Source organism: Corella eumyota, chromosome 7 (assembly GCF_963082875.1).
Source record: "Corella eumyota chromosome 7, kaCorEumy4.1, whole genome shotgun sequence".
In the NCBI taxonomy this organism is placed as follows: Eukaryota; Metazoa; Chordata; class Ascidiacea; order Phlebobranchia; family Corellidae; genus Corella; species Corella eumyota.
Window position 1 is genome coordinate 9,523,042 of NC_137496.1, and position 20,010 is coordinate 9,543,051.

Genomic DNA, 20,010 nt, shown 5'->3' on the forward strand with positions numbered 1-20,010 from the left:
GGTTTGTTTTAAACCCGAGGACAGAATAAACATTGAGCAAGTAGCTTGTCATCCTCTTTTCTGGTCAGCAAAAAAGAAAATGGAATTTTACAAGGTTCTATTTTTTTTCTATTAATTTTTTTTGATGTTTTAACATTCATTTTTAATGTTTAATACACCCTGTTTAGGAATTAGACATTGTGTTGACGGAGCCAAAATGGGTACAAATTAGCGACGACGTTAATTATTTTAACAACAGGCTTTTATCCCAGACAAATGCAAAAATAGAGAGGTTTAAAATATCACCGGAAGATCTACCAATAGAAATCGTGAAGGACAAAATTTATCCTATCACCAAATGTGAAAATGTAAAGGAGCTAATCAAAGTGATTAAAAATAAGGTTTGCCAACCTTAATTTATGCAAACATTTATATGATCTGACCTAAAATTAATGTAGTCGTTTCCATAAATATGAATATTAAAGCAAAAGTATAATTTTGTTTTCAGTTTTTTTTTTGTATATATCTTTATCCTCGATGTGGGAAAGTCGAATGCGCGACTTAAACATAAAGTAACATTAGTTACTCCGACTCAGTCTCTAGTTGCCTGTGGCAGTTTGGAATATTATAGATTATAATTGCCCGATAACTATGCTGCTGATTAAGTGCTGGCTCAGCAGAAGTTCATACCGTTTATAGCGCCTTACTTAAGGGCGCTACAGCATGATATCAGTGGGGATTGAACCCACGACCTCATGTATGGTGTAGCAAGTGTTCATAACACTACACCACGCTGCCGGTGTTTATTAATATTTTTCAATTTGTTTTTTTTAATGATTTATTTAGGCAGTGCACTTACGCAATAACAACTACTCAGAGAAAGTAAACAACATGCTTGGATATGATCCTGAATCCAATGAGGTATATTTAGTCACTAATAAACAAACACAGTTATGTTTTTACGGCAATTAAAAAAATAAAAAATAAACATATATTATTAAGGGTACCCAGATATTTAAATAAATACCTTACATTTAAAACCCTTTATCTAAACCCACTACAGAAGAACCCTTTACAATATAAACTTAAATGTTATTAAACTATTACTAAGTAACAATTAAACTTTAAGGTTGATTGGAATCAATTCTTATATATTTTCACTGGAAAACACCCACAGCTGCTAATACATTTGTATGAGCTATTCAGAAAAACTAACGAAGCAATGGATTTCTACACAAGGTAAGTGGTATTGCTTTTCTTATTATATATAAAGTTTAAAAAACTGCTATAATCTATTATTTTTTAAAGTGATGAGCCAAAGAAAAAGATTCCAAAAATGACTAATCTAACAACGCCAAGTCAAAAAGGTAGATTGTTTAGTATTTTTAAATCTGTTAAAATTTTTTGTTGAAAAAAATTTCTTTAAAATGGCAATTAACATACTAGGCTATTGGCGCAATTGACAACGCCATACAATAAAAAAATATTTTAAAATAAATTTAATTCTGCAGAACGAATTTTACAACAACTTGTGTCTACCAATCCAAAGGTAAACATTTATCTAAATTTTTTAAGTCAAAGTTTGACAATCAAAAAAAAAAATTTAAAATGTTGGATTTTTAGATTGCAATCACTTTAGATTTTCCTTTACAAGAAAAAAACGGTATTTGACATTTCGATTTAAACGTTATTCTAAATAATATTTAAATAAATTTCAAGTCCACTAAATTGTTTTATCGTAGAATGCACTAAGTTGCTGGTAATTGGTGGAAGGTTAAGTCGCGTAAGGGATGTGTTACTTTACAATATCATTACTGATCAATGGCACTGCCTTAAGGTATAACGTTTTTAAAATTGCTAGAAGTACGTGTCAAAAAAGGCTGAGAAGTACGAGCCCAAAAAGGCTGAAAATAAATAAGCAATGTAAAACTTTAAACCGGCAGCGTGGTGAAGTGGTCAAAACACTTCACTACATAAGATCCTTGGTTTGATCCCCACTGCTATCATGTTTCAAAGCTTTAAGTAAGGTGCTATAAACATAATTTATAAACAAACTAAACCTTTTGGTTTTATTTGCCAGAAAGTAACAGAACCAAGATGTGGGTCACCTGCTGTTAACTTTAATCAAAGAGTTATGGTTATGGGAGGACGCGGTCTATCATCGGTTGAATGTGCTGATTTCTCTATTCCAAAGGCTACAGAAAACGTTAACTGGACAAGCCATGTTCCAATGAACGTAGAAAGAAGTAGAGCCTCGTCTGCAATTCTAAATGGTCAGTATTAATGGTTACTGGTTTTCCTAACGGTCAACAATTTTAGAACGTTATCAGTTAACATTTATTTAGCGTTTATTTAGTTATCAGAGTTTTAATGACCAGAGAGGTCATTTAATGGTTAAAATATTCAATAGTGATTTAACTGTTAGATTGTTTTTTTGGTTAGAACGGAATTTTTAGCCTATTGTAATAATAGTTTGTTTAAAAATTTGGTCAATGTTTAGTCTGTTTTTAGGATATATTTACGTAGTTGGGGGCTGCGACAAAAATTACCAAATATTGGCATCGGGAGAAATGCTGGACCCGAAATTAAATAGGTGGACTCAAATACCAGACATGAACGTCCCAAGAAGAAATTTTTCGTTAGTGCCAGCGGAAGGTAAACACAAAAATCGCACTTGACGGTCCTATGAACGCAATTGACGGTCCTAGCTAATTCTCTCTTGTACTTTACGGTCCTCGATGATAGTCTCTTGTACCTAACAGTCCTTGCTAATTCTGTTTTATACTTTAAGGTCTTTGCTGATTCTTTTTCGTACCTTATGGTTCTCGCTAACTCTCACGTACTTTACGATCCTTGCTGATTTTTTTTTGCTTTATGGTTTTCGCTAATTCCTATTTGTACTTAATAGTTCTTGCTAATTTTCTCTGGTGAATCAGGGTTCTAAGTTTTTCCAAAGACTGTAAAGTATAAGTAAGTCATCATTAATTTGTATACTTAATAGCAAATGTGTTATTTTTAGGTAAACTTTACGCTATTGGAGGTTGGAATCGAAAGGATGAAAACCTAAGCTCTTTTGAAGCATTTGACCCAGCAACTCAGACTTGGTCGTTTTTGCCGGCTATGCGATATGCAAGAAGTGCCCATGAAGCTGTGTATTTGAATAACAACATTTATGTTATTGGTACAAAAACTTTAAAAGAATGTCGTTTTTAAATGTTTAAATTGGTTATCCTTTACAGGTGGTTGGAGTGTCGACGAAGATCCAATGCCCAGTGTGATGAGATATGACTTAAAAAAGTCGCACTGGCGAAAGGTAGCTTCACTTTGCATGGCGAGATGGAAGCATTGTGCTGCAGTAGCAAGAGGCAAAATTTATGTGGTCGGTGGTATGAAAAGGTAAAAATCTTTTTTTATAATTTGATATAATAAAGTTTGCCTTGTCATAAATCTCTCTGGCCAGAAAACTGTAAAAGCTTTTGCCAATTTTGATTAATGTTTACATGATAATTTATTCACATATTCAAGCCTTTGGCTGATTCTTTTAGCATCCTATATATAAAATAGTAACAAATCCGCCATTTACTTGTTTACACTAAGTGTTTTTTGGTCACGTGTTCACACCTCAAGTTACGTGTTTACACTGTAAATCTCTGAATTTGATTGTATTGTATCGGGGTATTTGTGATGATAGCTCTAGTGAACGGTTGCACGTAACCTTTACCAATAATCAACTATAAAATATACAACGGCTTATCATACAAAAGATATCAGGCAACTTACGTTACAGTACGTCGGTTGGAATCGAACTTAAATGCAGCAACCAATATAAATATCATTTTTAATGTTTTGTTTAAACTGTTGTAGGCTGAAAAATAATAATAACACAAATGTAACAATATTGGACTGTCGTTATCTACTTTTTTAGTCACGTGCCTACACCTTTTATTTCTTCTAGTCACGTGTTAACGCCTACTGTTTTCCTTGTTGTTTACGAGTTGTGTTTTTGTATGTAAGGTTTTTGGACTAGTTCTTTTTTAGTGTTAAATCTAATATTTTGTGTATTTATTTTGACTCTATTTAAATAAGCTTAAATAAGCGGCAGCGTGATGTAGTGGCAAGAACATTTGCTACACCACACATGAGGTTGTGGGTTTAATTCTCACTGATCTCATGCTGTAGCGCCTTTGAGTAAGGTGCTATAAACGGTATGAACTCCTGCTGAGCCAATACTTAATCAGCAGTATAATTATCTGGCACTATATTCTATAATATCCCAAACTGCCACAGGCAACTCGAGACTGGGTCGGAGTAACTGATGTTACTCTATGTTTAAGTCGCTCATTTGACTTTCCCACATCGAGGATAAAGATATATATACAATAAAGATTGTTATTGTTTAAATAAAGATTGAACCTAAAACTCCATACGTTACACAACGCCTATTAACAATTTTCTTTAGCCCTGAAGACCAGCCAGTTACCTCTATTGAGGTATTTGATCCAACTAATAACGTTTGGGATATAGTTGGACACACTCAAGATGAAATATCGTTCGCTTCTATGGTTGCCTTGTAATTTATTGTCAAGTATTTAACAAAAATTATTATTTTTTATTTTTACTTTTGGGTGGATATCACTAAAATTTAAATCAATTTTTAAAAAATTATTAATTTCTTTGTCCTTAACACAAAAGATTGTTAAAGCAAATTAAAAACAATAGCCTAACAATATAATACATAATTAAACTTTAAAATTTTTCAGTTTTTGCAAAATTCTATTTACAACCTGTTTGTTATTAATTACTTTACTAAAAATTCCAATTGCTTTTAAAACATGGGTTGACCTTGTCTTACAACAAGATAGTTATTTACTTACTATGTGTCACTTTATGTTTATAAACATACTTTACATAACGTATTTCATTAGTTTATAACAGCTTACTACATTTAAATTTTATTTTAGTTGTAAATTCATACATGTAAACCTTAGGCTAGAAATGAAGAAAACTTTTATTTAATTCTAGTCATTTTAGAGTAGTTAGTTTTATTTTTAATTTATAGTTGTGCTATTTTTGCTTTTATAAAATCATTTTGTTAAGGTTTATTAAAACAATTTATCTTTTATTAATATTAGTAACAATAACATTGTATTTTACGAAAAAAAGTGTAACTAGATTTTTTTGATAAATATCATTTGATTATTTTTAACATAAATTTTAATGGCTTAATAAATGTCGCTTAATTAAGAATATTTTTTATTACACCAAGTTTTAAATGCTTAAAAATGATCTGTAATTTTTAATAAACAAACATCCATTAATACTAAAATTTAAAAACTTTTAATTTACTATAACTTAAGTTATTCTAACTTAAAATTTGGTCAAATAAAAATAAAAACAATAATAGTATTAACCAGATTTAATCAATAAATAAAATATGGTTTGAAATCATTTAATAATTGTTAGTATAAATCTTCATAAATAAACAACATACTCAATTTTAAAAACTTTTAATTTACTAGAACAAAAGTTATTTTAACTCAAAATTTTTGTCTTATAAGACACTAGATTATATTATTAATAATATTAATAATAATTCCAATAACAATATGTTTTGAAATCTAAGTTTTTTAAATCATAATTATAGTTGACCTTTGCAATAGTAGCAATGAGAATCGAACCCAGGATCTCAGGTAGTAATAACCAATGTTTTAAACATTGCTAATGTTACGAATTCACATGTTTAGTTCGTGTAAGATTATGTGGACTTGGCTTAAAAGATGGAGGGATAGCAGATCATGCTGTTTCAGCAAGCTCCTACTGGAAGTCTAAGGAATCAAAAAGACCATATTATTTCGCAAGATTAGGTGGCAAAGGACCAAACTATTATTGGGCACCAAGTTCTAGTAAGAATTTATCATTTTTGCAATTTGTTTATCTTTAATGTAAGAAGGCCAATTTTGGAGCTTGAACATAAAGTTTTTATGTTACCCCGACCCAGTTTGGGAAATTATTGGTTAATATTGTTCTATAATTCAGCTGCTGATTGGTTTTGGGCTTACCGAGAGTTTGTCTATTGATGGCACCTTACCCAAGGGTGCAGCATAAAACTGGCAGCGAGGTGTAGTAGTAAAAACACTTGCTACACCACACATGAGATCGTTGGTTCAATCCCCACTGCTCTCATGCTGTAGCGCCACTGAGTATAATCCATATAGTATCCCAAACTGCTGAAGGCAACTCGAGACTGGGTCGGAGTAACTGATGTTACTATATGTTTAGGTTTCGCATTTGACCTTTCCACATCGAGGATAGAGATATACACAAAAAAAGCTAATTTTATTTATGTAAAAAGGCTTTATATTCAGATCAAAAAAATATTTAATAATTGAATATGCAAATAGTAATAAAGTCCTATTGTTTAAGAATATTATAATTATTTTTAATTACATTAGTTGTTTATAGCCCTTGTTAAAATGTCAAATCTAAAAAAAAAATTTTTTTACTAAAACTAACATTTTTGTTTAAGCTCAAATTGGGGCTTGGATTCAAGTTGACCTTGGGATTCCGACCCGAGTTACAGGGATTGTTACCCAAGGACGTTCTTCGACAAAATCTAACTACTGGGTCACAAGCTTTAAGATTTCGTTTGGAAATTCTGAGAGCAGTTTGAGAAATATTCAACAAGGAAGAAACAATTTGATAATTGTTTTTTTTTTGTAAATATTTTAAGATACGTTGAAAAATTTTAAACTGTGTATGGCAGTGATTTTTTTTTGTATATTATTTTTCTTGATGTGAAAAGGTCAAATGCGCGACCTCGACATAAAGTAAAAACACTTACCCCGACCCAGTCTCGAGTTGTCTTTAGCGGTTTGGGATATTATATAGAATATAATTGCCGGGTAATCATGCTGCTGATTAGATGCTGGCTTAGCAGGAGTTCATACCGTTTATAGCGCCTTACTTGCATGCGCTACAGCGGGGATTGAACCAACGACCTCATGTAGTGTAGCAAGTGTTCATACCACTACACCACGCTGACGATGTGCTATGAATGGTATGAACTTTTGCTAAGTTAGAACCCAATCAGAAGATTAATTATCCGATAACATTATCATTAATATTACAAGCTGACAAAGTCAACCTGAGACTGGGTCGGGGTTACAAATTTCCCTCTATGTTTAGACCGTAAAGTTGTCCTTTCCACATCAAGGATAAACTTTTAATAAAAAATAAAACCCAAATTTTGCAGATATTTCAAGGGAACCAAAATGGAGATGGGTATAAGTTCAACAACTTTGCCCCACCTATAACCGAACGCTATGTTCGATTGTATCCAATAACCTGGCAAAACGTTATAGCTTTGCGTATGGAACTTTTATCTTGCTAATTGGTTTATAAATCTTTACCGTTTGTACATTTTTTTAACAACAACCCTACCGTAATTTACAATATATTATTAAAAATGCAAAAAATAGTTAAACTAAAATTTCAGAATGTTTTGCTATTATGTTAATTTTTGACGAATGTGGTTATAGTAATTTTGTTTTTATAAAAATATATAATGTAAATACTAGGGATGGACAAATCGTATTCAAATCCGAGTATTGAAAATATTTTAATACTCGTGCTCGTCGAGCCATTTTTAGTACTCGGACACCGAGTAATAATTTGTCATTTAGGATCGTATACGATTTACTAAACATAAAAAAACACGAGGTTTGCCTTTTTCTAATAAATTATAATCTACTCTCAAATATATCAAGTTATTTAAGCAACGATTGCGCAACAAATACACTTTTACATTTTTGTTTAGACTTAAAATGATATTGCTATCAGCGGTAGGTAGTTTTGCCAACGTTAAACACTTTATAATCCATAAATACATGTTTTTTGGCAAATTTTGCAGTTTAAAATTATGCGGGAAAGATTCTCGTGAACAGTTATATACGTTTAAATGACGTCATAACCGAGTACTTGGACTCAGCCGAGTATCGAGACTAAATACTCGAGCTCGTCGAATCCGAGTAATTTGGATTTTAGCCCATCCCTAGTAAATACCAAGTAATTGATTTGTGTGTGCGAAAATTATTATGTATAAAATATAACCATGCTAGTGAAACTTTTTGGCGGAATTTCTTCTAGAGTATTAAGATTTTATACATTTACGTAGTAAGTACCATAAAAAAAACTTTTCTATTACAAAGTTAAGGGTTAGTAAGTAAGTGTGACATTATTGAGGCAAATATATAGGTATTTAAAATATAAAAAAACTGCTGTTTGTGGTGCGCAGGTAAATTATCGCAGGCATATATTAGTTAAAACCCAATTCTGACAATTGCAAAAAAAAATTAAAAGATAGGCAAATGGCTAAATAACACTATAGTCAGTATAATAGTTTTTAAACTATTTTTTTTGTATATATCTTTATCCTCCATGTGGGAAAGTCGAATGCGCGACTTAAACATAGAGTAACATCAGTTACTCCGACCCAGTATCAAGTTGCCTGTGGCAGTTTGTGATATTATAGAGATTATAATTGCCCGGTAATTATTCTGCCTGCTGATTAAGTGCTGGCTTAGCAGGAGTTCATACCGTTTATAGCGCCTTACTCAAGGGCGCTACAGCATGATATCAGCGAGGTTTGAACCCACGACCTCATGTGTGGTATAGCAAGTGTTCTTAACACTACACCACGCTGTCGATAATCTTATATATACCTACTTTTACTATATCAGTAAATAATATATACAGTCTTTGGTAAGTGCCTTTTATTATTAAAGGTTAAGATATTAGTGTGTTTTGTATTACAATTTATTGACAAGGAAAAATATTCAGTGTTTTTAATTCAAAAAAGTTTAAAACTACCATTTAGGTCAACAGAGATTTAATTTGTTTGCGAATAAGATAACAATGTTGATTTTTGGCTAACACTTTGTGTGATTAATGACAAAAGATTCGCAAAATCAACCACAAAAATTATGTACTAGCTTATGATATGTGTAAAGTTAAAATTTAAACAAAGTAAAGGTTTAAGCAGTGTTAATATTATATACAATGGAGAATAAAGATAATGAAAAAGGTAGGTTAAAATATTATGCTATATTAATAGTAACTACCCCAAAAAAATTAATAAAATTGTTAATATAGTTGAAAATGAAGAGATTTTATTGATGCAAAGTGAGGACAATTTTCCAAGGCCGAAACTTTTTAGATTTTTAGCCAGTGTTGGTGTGGGGTTTATGTTAAGTTATGCAGCATATGGAGGTGAGTGTTTATTGGTAATAGCTTAAGATAATAGGTTTTCTTATGGAAAAGGTATGTTGTTGTGATGTGTTTTTAAGCAATCCCTAAAGGCAGGGCTTAAGGGTGAATAGTGTGGCTGGTGCGACTTGAACCCAAAACCTTTTGGTTACCTAATGGCCCTTCATAAAAACTACCATTTGTGGTGAGCAGGTAAATTAACATGTACAATTGTTAGTTGCAATCATATTATAAAAATTAAAATGCAGCCCATAAGGCAGCCAATTGACTAGTCTACATATAATAAAAGCTTAATGGATGATATTAATGTAATGTTCATTTAAAGCTTTTTAAAATAAAAAATTTGCCATTTGTTGTGCCCGAAAAAATTAAAACAGACAAATATTAGTTGCAACCGTATTATGACAATGAAAACGCAGCCAAGTGCTTATTCGTACGAATAAGCATTTTTCATCAATTTTACTGCGTCATTGAAACATTGCATTTTAACTTTAATACAATTTCAAATCATATATTTGTGTATATGTATATTCATAATAAAAATTTTTAAAGCAAAAAATAACCAACCCAATATTCAAAATTTTGTAATATTTTTAAAAATTTACTTGAACCATACATCAAGAAGAAAACTATAAACATAAAGCATACCCAAGAAATATTTAAAACTACTCTAAAAAACCATTTTTGAGCTTGAACCATCTAAAAACAACAGATTCTAAATACAGAACCATTTACCAACCAGCGATTATATTTCTAAGGGGTTCTTAGCCTTCAAAGTAGTATGAATGTAGAGGAAGGGTTAGGAACAACGAGCTTATCTATAGTGTTTGTGACGTCATCAATATCATGTATTGTTTTTGTTCCATTTCTTATTGATAAGTTGGGAGCGAAAGCTGCGTTAATTATCGGGCAAATTGGATTTCTGAGTTATATTTTGGCTAACTTTTATCCAAGTAAGTTGGACAATAATTATTTAAATAATGAAAGCTAAAGTTGGCAGAGTGGTGTAGTAGTAAAAATAGTTAGCTTTACTACATGAGGCTCTTGGTCCGATCCTTACTGCTTCTTAGTCGTAGCAACCTTGGGTAAGGCGTTATAAAGGCTATAAACTCATGCTGAGCCAAAAATCCATCAGCAGATTAATTTTCGAGCAACTTCTCTCTTTTCGAGCAACTTCTCTCGTTCTCTCGCTAAATTTGTTATTCTTTTTACAATTTTATATTTATATATACTCTTAACTCTCTATATACTTTATATTTAACTCTATAAATACTGTATATATATACAATAAAGCTTAGTGGACTACATTTTTAATGTCCAATTTCAAAACCTTTAAAATAAAAAAAACACTGCTATTTGTGGTGCGCGAGTAAATTACAACAGGCAAATATTAGTTGATAATTGCGACCATATTACGACAATTAAAATGCTGACCGTATGGCGGACTGCTAGTGTATTTTATAATAAGTTGTCGGTAATATTTAAACTTGGCAAATATTTAAATTTTGTCAATTAGGTTGGTATACTTTTATTCCTGCTGCCATTTTTCATGAAATCACTGAAAGTTCACCATGGGCAGGGTCGTCTGTTTATATGACCTACTTGGGTGAAAGGTCATGGGTTACAAGGTCAGATAAGAAAAAGGGAAGAAGTAAGGGTGCCTACATTTACCGAGACTTTGGGTTTTTTTATGCGTTGGTGTTTGCTGGTGAGGTAAGGGGTACCGGAATCGAATCCCAGTAGGACCAAACTTTTATTTTTTATTTTAAATTAACTTTTATTGCCACTGTAAATTTTTTTGGATAAAGTAATAGGCCCTTGTTGTATTCTAAAGATATATAACTTGAATTTTACTAGTTTTTTCAGTCTTACACAAAACAATATAACTAGGTAGCGTTGTGTAGTGGCCAGAACACTTGGCCTCATTACATGGGGACCAGGGTTTGATCCCCACTGCTCTCATGCTGTGGCGCCGTTAAATAATGCACTATAAATGGTAAAAACTCCTGCTAAACCAGCACTTAATCAGCAGCTTATTTGTATGACAATTATTATCAATATCTGCCAAAGACAACTTAAGACTGGGTTGGGGTAACTAATGTTACTCTATGTTTGGGTCGTGAAGTCGACCCTCCCACATCGAGGATAAACAAATAAAAAAAATAATCACAACCCCTTAATATACAGACATTATGTTTTTAGTTACTCGGAAGTGGAATAGTTTTGTTTATTTTGTTTTTGATGAAAGACGTCGGAAAATCAAAAACTTCGCAACCGATATTACACAATTTAACTCAACAACAAGATATTGATTTGTCCACGTGTGGCGCTAAAGAATGCCAGGTAAAAAAGGCAAATTTATATCAGAAATGTTCATACCACGATTGGACGCGTCGCGTGCGGTCGTGTTTTGGTTTACAGTAAAAATGGTTATGAGCTACGCTAAAGCCTTAGCAAAAGAGACAAGCAATGGGCTAGAAAGGCCCAACTGTCTAAGCTTTAGAACAGTCAAAAGAACCACAAGGGAAGACCTTCTAAACTATTTGATAGAAAGTAGCATCTCGCTAGAAAACTTTGTTGGAATTTCGATAAGAAAAGGGAATTTGGTAGATGTAACTTGCAAAACAAGAAAACTAGTGGTGGATTTAGCGGAAGATTTGAACGAAAAATGCAACGCCAGCATATACAGAATAAAACTTTACAATACAGACAAAATAAAAGTTACATTAGGATGGGTGCCAATCCCGCTAAGTAACGAAAAAATCCAAGAAGTATTCTCGGAAAGATTCGGGGAAGTCCACAAAGTTTATTTTCGTAAAGACAGCAAAAACCTTATAACTGGAGTTCGTACAATTCTGATGAACAAAGAAGATTTAAAACCAGATACAATTCCGAGCTATATCGAAATAGAGGGGTACGAGATGTTTGTGGCATATGAAAATCAAATTTTTACTTGTAAAAATTGCAACGAAAAAGGACACAAATTCGCTAATTGCCCTAAAAAGTTAGGAGAGTTCCCTAAATTAAGCGCAAGCCAGTCCGTATCAGTTTTATCTCGAGACTCTACAGACGGCAATAATAAAGATAAAATAGAAGCCGATAAGGAATCACAACCGAACGAGTGCGAGATTGACATAAACATCACTGATAACGAAGCAGACGACACTTTTACACAGGTAACCTACAAACGTAGGCGTGATTCCATCTCCCCTCAAACAGGAAAAAAGCCCAAGGCTTCGAGCCTAAGCGAAAACAAAATAAATGTGGATTGCCCTGGTTGCAAAAGAGAGGCGTGGATACTGGAGTCCAACGATAAGTTCCATTGCTGGAATTGCAACTTGAATTATGATGTAGTGACTGCGTGTTGCGCGGACGACGAAAGGTTTTTGGTCCCAATTAAAAAAACTATCATAGGATGTGTAAGATGCAATCGTACAATGAGAAAACTCCCTTGCTGCAGGCAGTACTCAAGAGAAGCTGTGAACGATGAGCAGGTTTACGATTGTGTAACCTGTGACAAGCGATCATTTAGATGTGCATCTGATACATGCAACAACATGAACATTGTGCCCCCGAAGTCAAGAAGTCGCGCCTGCACTAATAACATCTGTGCAGGAAAAACCATACATTGTGAATGCGGCAAGATTTACTCCGTAACCGTCACTTCGGAGAAGCCGTACACATGTCCCTGTGGAATGACGTTTGAAAGGGATACGGATGCCGGGAAAATAAAAGGTAGTAAAACATGATTGTATTATAGGTTTATTTATTGATTTTTTTTTTATATAAGTATGGTTTTAACAATTGTATCGTATAATGTGGCCGGTCTCCAAGATAAACTTAAAAGAAAAACGGTATTTAATTTTCTGAAACATAAAAAAATCCATATCGCTTGTTTGCAAGAAACTCACTGTACTATGCAAGATCAAAAACTATGGCAAATGGAATTTGGGGGCGAAATAGAATGGTCGCACAGCACAAGTAGGAGCAAGGGCGTTGCGATCTGTTTGTCTAGGACTATAAATTATAAAATATATGACGTTATCAAGGATACGGACGGTAGATTTATTATTCTAAACATTAAAATTAATGACGAACGATTGACCTTGGCTAGCATATATGCTCCAAAAAGTGACGAGCCAAATTTTTTTGCAAATTTATTTTCGAATATTGATAAACTAACATGTTATGATATGATAATTGCGGGAGATTTCAACCTAACACTAAATAACGACCTGGATAAACGTGGTGGCGCTTTAGCCCACTCAAACAAACAAGCGCGTGCTAAACTTATTTCGCTGATGCAAATATATAATCTTAATGACATATTTAGAGTAAAACATCCCAATTTATTAAATTTTTCTCGTATTCAAAATAACCCAAAAGTCGCAAGTCGAATAGATTTCTTTCTAACCTCTTCAAATTTAATAAACAAAACGCTTAAAGCTAATATCATACCTAGTGTCAGATCAGATCATAAAATAGTAAAATTAACGCTGTTGCTTGACCCAACACCGCGGGGTAAAGGGTATTGGAAACTTAATATATCCTTGTTGGAAGACGAAAATTACATAAACCTAATTAAAAATGAAATTCAAAACTATCTTAAACAAAATCAGGAACTCGATACAACGCCACATATTAGATGGGATGCCCTGAAATGCGTACTGCGAGGTGTGTCTATCGCATATTCCTCATATAAAAGTAAACAATTTATTAAACAGGAAATTCGCCCTGAAGCGGAATTAATTAAACTGGAAAATTCCTTTCTTAACGATGGAACCTTAAAAAACGAAAATCAATGGCGCCTAATTAACAATTGTAAACAAAAAATTAACAATCTAGCAATGAATCGTACAAAGGCCGCGATTGTTCGGTCTAGAGCAAAGTGGGCGGAAGAAGGTGAAAAGAACACGAAATATTTTTTAAATTTAGAAAAGCGCCACGGAGATAAAAAAATTATTAACCGATTAAAAGTTCAAAATTTCATTTTGACGGACCAACATTCTATTTTAAAAGAGCTCTCGATATTTTATAAAAACTTGTTTGCTCGGAAAAAAGATATATATCCGTTGGATAAAATCCGACACTTTCTAACAAACCTTAACCTGCCAAAGCTATCAGAGCCCCAAAGAACTGCAACCGAGTCTCTTATAAGTAAAAATGAGTGCCATAAAAGCATGAAAAGTATGAAAACAAACAAATCTCCTGGCCCTGATGGGTTTCCTATTGAATTTTATTCAAAATTTTGGTCAGAGTTGCAGGACCCATTACTTAAATGTTATAAATATTCGCAGGCCACCGGCACTTTAAGTGAATCTCAATGCCAAGGTGTGGTTACCTTAATAGCTAAACCGAACAAAGATACTCTTTTTGCCATAAACTATAGACCTATAACCCTACTAAATGCAGACTATAAAATACTAGCTAAATTAATTAACTCTAGAATTAAACAGCACATTGATGATCTAGTCTCTCGAGACCAGACTGGGTTTATACCGGGCAGATATATAGGGGAAAATCTAAGACTTATATTCAATGTTATTGATTATGTGGATAATTTAAATCTTCCTGGGGCGATTATTGCCCTAGATATATATAAAGCTTTTGATACCTTAGACTGGGTCTTCATGAAAGAGGTTCTAATACAATTTGGATTTGGCCCATATGTACTATCATGGTTAAATACATTTTATAGATGGCCTAAATGCTCAGTTATCAATAATAATTTTCTATCCAGCTATTTTTCTATACAGAGGGGGGTGCGCCAGGGCGATCCGTTATCACCAACGCTGTTTGTTCTTTGCATAGAATGTCTGGCAACGGCAATACGAATCAACAAATCTATTCAAGGTATTAAAATAAATGAAGACCGGCTTAAAGTATCGCTCTTAGCTGATGACACTTTGGTGTTTCTCAACGGTGACTCGGATGAATTTGATAAAGTCTTTGAAACTGTAAATCTTTTCGGGGACATCTCCGGGTGTAAGATGAACATAGAAAAATGCCAAGCCTTTTATATTGGCGCAAGTAGAAATAACCAAGATCATCCCTTCGCCTCCGCTGGCCTTCAATGGCCGTCGGAGAACATTAAATATTTGGGCGTTTGCATACCGATTTCCAAATACATTAGTGATAAACAATTCTTCAACTTAAACTTTAGCGAAACACTTAACAAAATTGCAAACATACTCCAAATCTGGTCCTCTCGGGGCCTTACTTTAATCGGAAAAACAACGATAATCAAAAGCCTAGTTATACCTACTTTAATATATAAACTTAGCGTTGTACCAGTGTTGCCACCAAAGGCTTTTTTGGCAAAATTAAAAAGAAAATTGTTTGTTTTTATTTGGGGTTCCAAATGGGAACGTGTGAAACGCGAAACACTACATCTTCATTATAAAGAGGGAGGAATTAATATGATTGATATAGAAAGTTACATCTTAGCCTTATACACACGTTGGGCAGCAAAACTCTTTGATAAGAACTTTAAGTCTCAATGGAAAAACATAGAAAGTGCGTCAGGAAACCTGCAAACAATTGCGAATGTGATGTGTTCCAAACTGATTTACAACCATAAAGACATAACGAGGATTTTACCGCTTCGTAACTTACGAACAACAGCACAACTATTAAAAATAATGTTACCACCTGACGATGTCGCCGAACCAATATTTCTTAATAAGACCACTAAATATCGAGGAAAATATCTCTTTAACCCCAACTGGCTACAACGTGGATTGACCGACCTCTCACAACTATATACAAACAATGGCGAACACATTGAATTTAGCGACCTAGTTTCAAAATATAACATTGGAAATACAAATGACGATTACATTTTTTATATAAAACTAAAATCCAAGCTACCATATGTTGACGACTCTTATTTTAACAATAACACGCGCTCAGGTTTAAAATACATAGATGATATTTTACTTTTTCTTAAAACATACGGCGGTACAGTTAAGTCTATTTACAATTACCAATTAAATAATACAAAAACTCCGATTAAACAAAAATTAAAATGGCAATCTACTATTAACGACCCGAGTTTAAACGAACACGTATGGAAATCAGTCTATAAACTAACTGCGGACACAAGTTTGACGACTAGATTGCGATCTTTTCAAATTAAATTAAACCTTAGGGCCATAGTTACTAACGATGCTCTCTTTGCGTTTGGGGTGAAGACCACGCCTGTATGTTCCTTTTGTAAAGCCGAAAGTGAGACCATTTACCATATTTTTTGTAAATGCCCAGTAACCAACGTGTTCTGGGAAGATGCCATATCCTGGATTGTGGCCACATTAAGACTTCCTTTAATTATTTCTAACAGCGAACGTTTGTTTGGAGTGGTCTCGCATGATCACTCTCATTCGTTAATTAATTTATTATTATTATGCTCTAGATATATTGTTTATATTTGTAAATATGCTGAACGGACACCAACAATTAGGGAACTTATTATTTTTGTAACCAACTTAAGAGATTGTGATTTGTATCGTTATAAAAAATTTAAAAAAATGGAAAAATTTTTTACAAAATGGTCAACTTTGCCTTAAACTATGTTTATGTTTGTATTTAGCTATTTAAAATTTTTAATATTTGTTTTTTGATATGTACTACTACGTGCTACGCTATTCTTTCCTGTGTTGTACTGTGTGTCGAATAAAAAAAAAAATATATATATATATATCAGAAATGTTATTAAAAACGTATTCGGTTATAAGCCCAAAAAGAGACATGGTATATACCCAAAAAAACAACTATACCAAAACACATTTTTAAAAACAAAAATTTTAAATGGATATTTTAACAAAATTTAGGTTAAATTTTTTTGTAAAATGAAGGGCATTTTTCAGAAAAGGGTTAAAGTAATAGGGGGTAAGTAGAAAAAAGAACTTTGGCAATAAAATGGTGTTTTCGAGCAAATAGTTTCAGTAAAAAATTAATAATGGTAAAATGGTTTTTAGTATATTCGGTTAAATAATTTTTAAATTTGTATCTTAAAATTGTATCCTATTATTAAAATTGTAAGTCAAAACTTTACAAAAACACCAAACGCAAAAAAAACGTAAATAACTTAAAAAACCGAAGGAGACAGTTTACCAATAAATATTTGATCTAAAATAGTTTTAAAAACAAAATGTGGTGTAGTGGTAAGAACACTTGCTACACCACACATAACGTCGTCGGTTCAATCCACATTGATCTTATGCTGTAGCACCCTTGAGTAAGGTGCTATAAACGGTATAAACTCCTGCTGAGCCAGCACTTAATCGGCAGCATAATTATCGGGCAATTATAATCTATAATATCCCAAACTGCCACAGGCAACTTAAGACTGGGTCAGAGTAACTGATGTTACCTCTATGTTTTAGTCGCGCATTCGACTTTCCCACATCGAGGATAAAGATATATACAAAAAAAAAATTTTTTTAGGCTGACATTATCTACAATGCATCAGAGAGTGAGCTATCTCAATATAAACCAAACAGTATAGCAGTATATACTTTACTTAGTTTATTTACTTTATTAAGTGTTGTTAATATGGTAGTGGAGTATTTCTATTTACCCGGAGTACCGGCAAAGTATGATGCATTTAATAATAAAGGTATGGTTAATTATTATTTTAAAACTTTTTTAAAAAGAAAAAAAAACAAATTTTTAATTTAAGAAATGTATCCATAATTTAAGTTTTCATATGGGTTTATTTATTTACTTATCCTCGATGTAGGAAGGCCGATTTGACGGTCATAGAGTAACATTAGTTACCTTAACCCAGTGTTAATTTAACTTTAGTAGTTTCGGATATTATTAATTATAATTTCCTGGTTATTAATCTGCTGATTATTTTTTGGCTTAGCAGGAGTTTATACCATTTATAGTACCCTGCACAAAAGCTTATCAGCATGAGAGCAGTGGGAATCTAACTCCCGACCTTATTAGGAAAATAAAAGTGTTGTAACCACTACATTATGCTGACAGTTAAAACACAGTAGTCACCAAACCCTATATACATAAAGTTAAAACAAATATTTTGTTAAACTGAAGGTAATTATCACATATATAGGTAAATAAACCTTAGTACCTAATTTTTTTTTTATATATCTTTATCCTCGATGTGGAAAAGACGAATGCGCGATTTAAACATAGAGTAACATCAGTTACTCCGACCCAGTCTCTAGTTGCCTGTGGCAGTTTGGATATTAGAAATTATAATTGCCCGATAATTATGCTGCTGATTAAGTGGTGGCTCAGCAGGAGTTCATACCGTTTATAGCACCTTACTCAAGGGCGCTACAGCATGAGAGCAGTGGGGATTGAGCCCACAACCTCATGTGTGGTGTAGCAAGTGTTCTTACCACTACACCACGCTGTCTAACTATAAACATTTCAGCAGAACAATTTATATTTAACACCTAAATTATAACACGTCTATACTAAAAAAATTCACTAAAATACAATAAAATATTTTTAAGTATTTAAAAAAAAACAATTAATAGATATTAAATTAGGGTTAACATAAGAAAATCTGTTATAAATACTATTTAAAGTAGTAACTGTTCTTTAAAGTATGCTAGAATTATAAAATTTTCAATTAAAAGTCTCAAAATCAACATCAAAAAAAAAACTCAAAATCGAAATCAAAAAAAAAAAAACTGAAAAAATCAAAATTTAAAACAAAATTTTACCTACAACTAAATAAATATTTTTTTGCTTTTAAACAATGTAGAAAAAAACAAGTACAGAGCCATTTGGAACGACTACGTCCAGGAGTTAAAACTCGTTTTTAAACACTTAGTGTCACCGTTACACCCTTTTTTTCCTCCGATATCTTTCTACTATGGGCTGATTTACGGCTACGTTCTTACTGAGTATACCAGAGCATTTGTATCTTGTGTTACAGGTAGAAATTTTATTATTTAAAAAAGAATTAATTTTGCTAGTATTTGTTCATCCTCAATGTGGAAAGGTTAGGTTCAATCCCCACTGCATTCATGCTGTACTGCTTCTAAGTAATGATGTAATTTCATATCAAGCCAAAGAACGATCCGCTAATAATAATCGGCTAGTTATATTCTTTAATATTCCATACTGCGAAAGTCAACTTGAGACTGAGTCAGGGTGACAAATGTTACTCTAAGTTTAGGCTGTGAAGTCTTCTAACCCAAATTGAGGATAAACAAATACAAAAGAAACTTTTAAACTGTTAGGTTGGAGTAACAGTAAGTATTTACGCTATTTCATCTGGAGTTACGTCGTTAATAAACTCTTGGGTAATTGGTCGACGATGGCTAGCTGTTGCTATGACAACCGTCCATTTAACGAGTTACATCATCAGCCTAACTTGGCAACCGATGATGTCATCGGTATGGATTGTTTATTTGTTGACAGTGTGTTTTGGAATGAGCGAGGCATTGATTTTAAACGTCATACAAGATAAAGTAATTATTTTGATTTGTTATATTTTGGGGTCGCATGAAAATGGGGGAATAAAAAAAAAAAATAGAAAATGAAGGAAACAGAAAAAAAACGAAATAGAAAATGAAGGAACTGGAAAAAAAAGACGAAAATAATGAAACTAAAAATGGTGTATCGACCTTAATTTTCTAGTTTCAACATTTTCCGATCCCTTATTTTCAGTTCCTCCATTTTCTTTTCTTCATTTTCAGTCCCTCATTTTTCGTTCCCCACATTTTTCGTACCTTTATTTTCCATTCCCTTAAATTCTGCCTGCTCCGTTTTTTCAGTTTATTGTGT

At 32.8% G+C, this 20,010-nt stretch overlaps 1 protein-coding gene across 1 annotated transcript; it reads left to right on the forward strand.

Annotated features, from left to right (window-relative positions):
* The first annotated feature begins 5,644 nt into the window (after positions 1–5,644).
* Positions 5,645–7,369, forward strand: LOC145760309 (lactadherin-like). The gene is made up of 4 exons (XM_082574177.1): positions 5,645–5,669; positions 5,724–5,882; positions 6,506–6,684; positions 7,232–7,369. Exons 1-4 carry the CDS (start codon positions 5,645–5,647, stop codon positions 7,367–7,369), a joined length of 501 nt encoding a protein of 166 aa, XP_082430303.1.
* Positions 7,370–20,010: the final 12,641 nt, after the last annotated feature.

Coding starts and splice junctions, on each gene's coding strand:
- LOC145760309 (XM_082574177.1), top strand. CDS start 5,645: ATGAGAATCGAACCCAGGATCTCAG. Junction 5,670..5,723: donor AATCGAACCCAGGATCTCAG/GTAGTAATAACC, acceptor TCACATGTTTAG/TTCGTGTAAGATTATGTGGA. Junction 5,883..6,505: donor TTATTGGGCACCAAGTTCTA/GTAAGAATTTAT, acceptor TTTTTGTTTAAG/CTCAAATTGGGGCTTGGATT.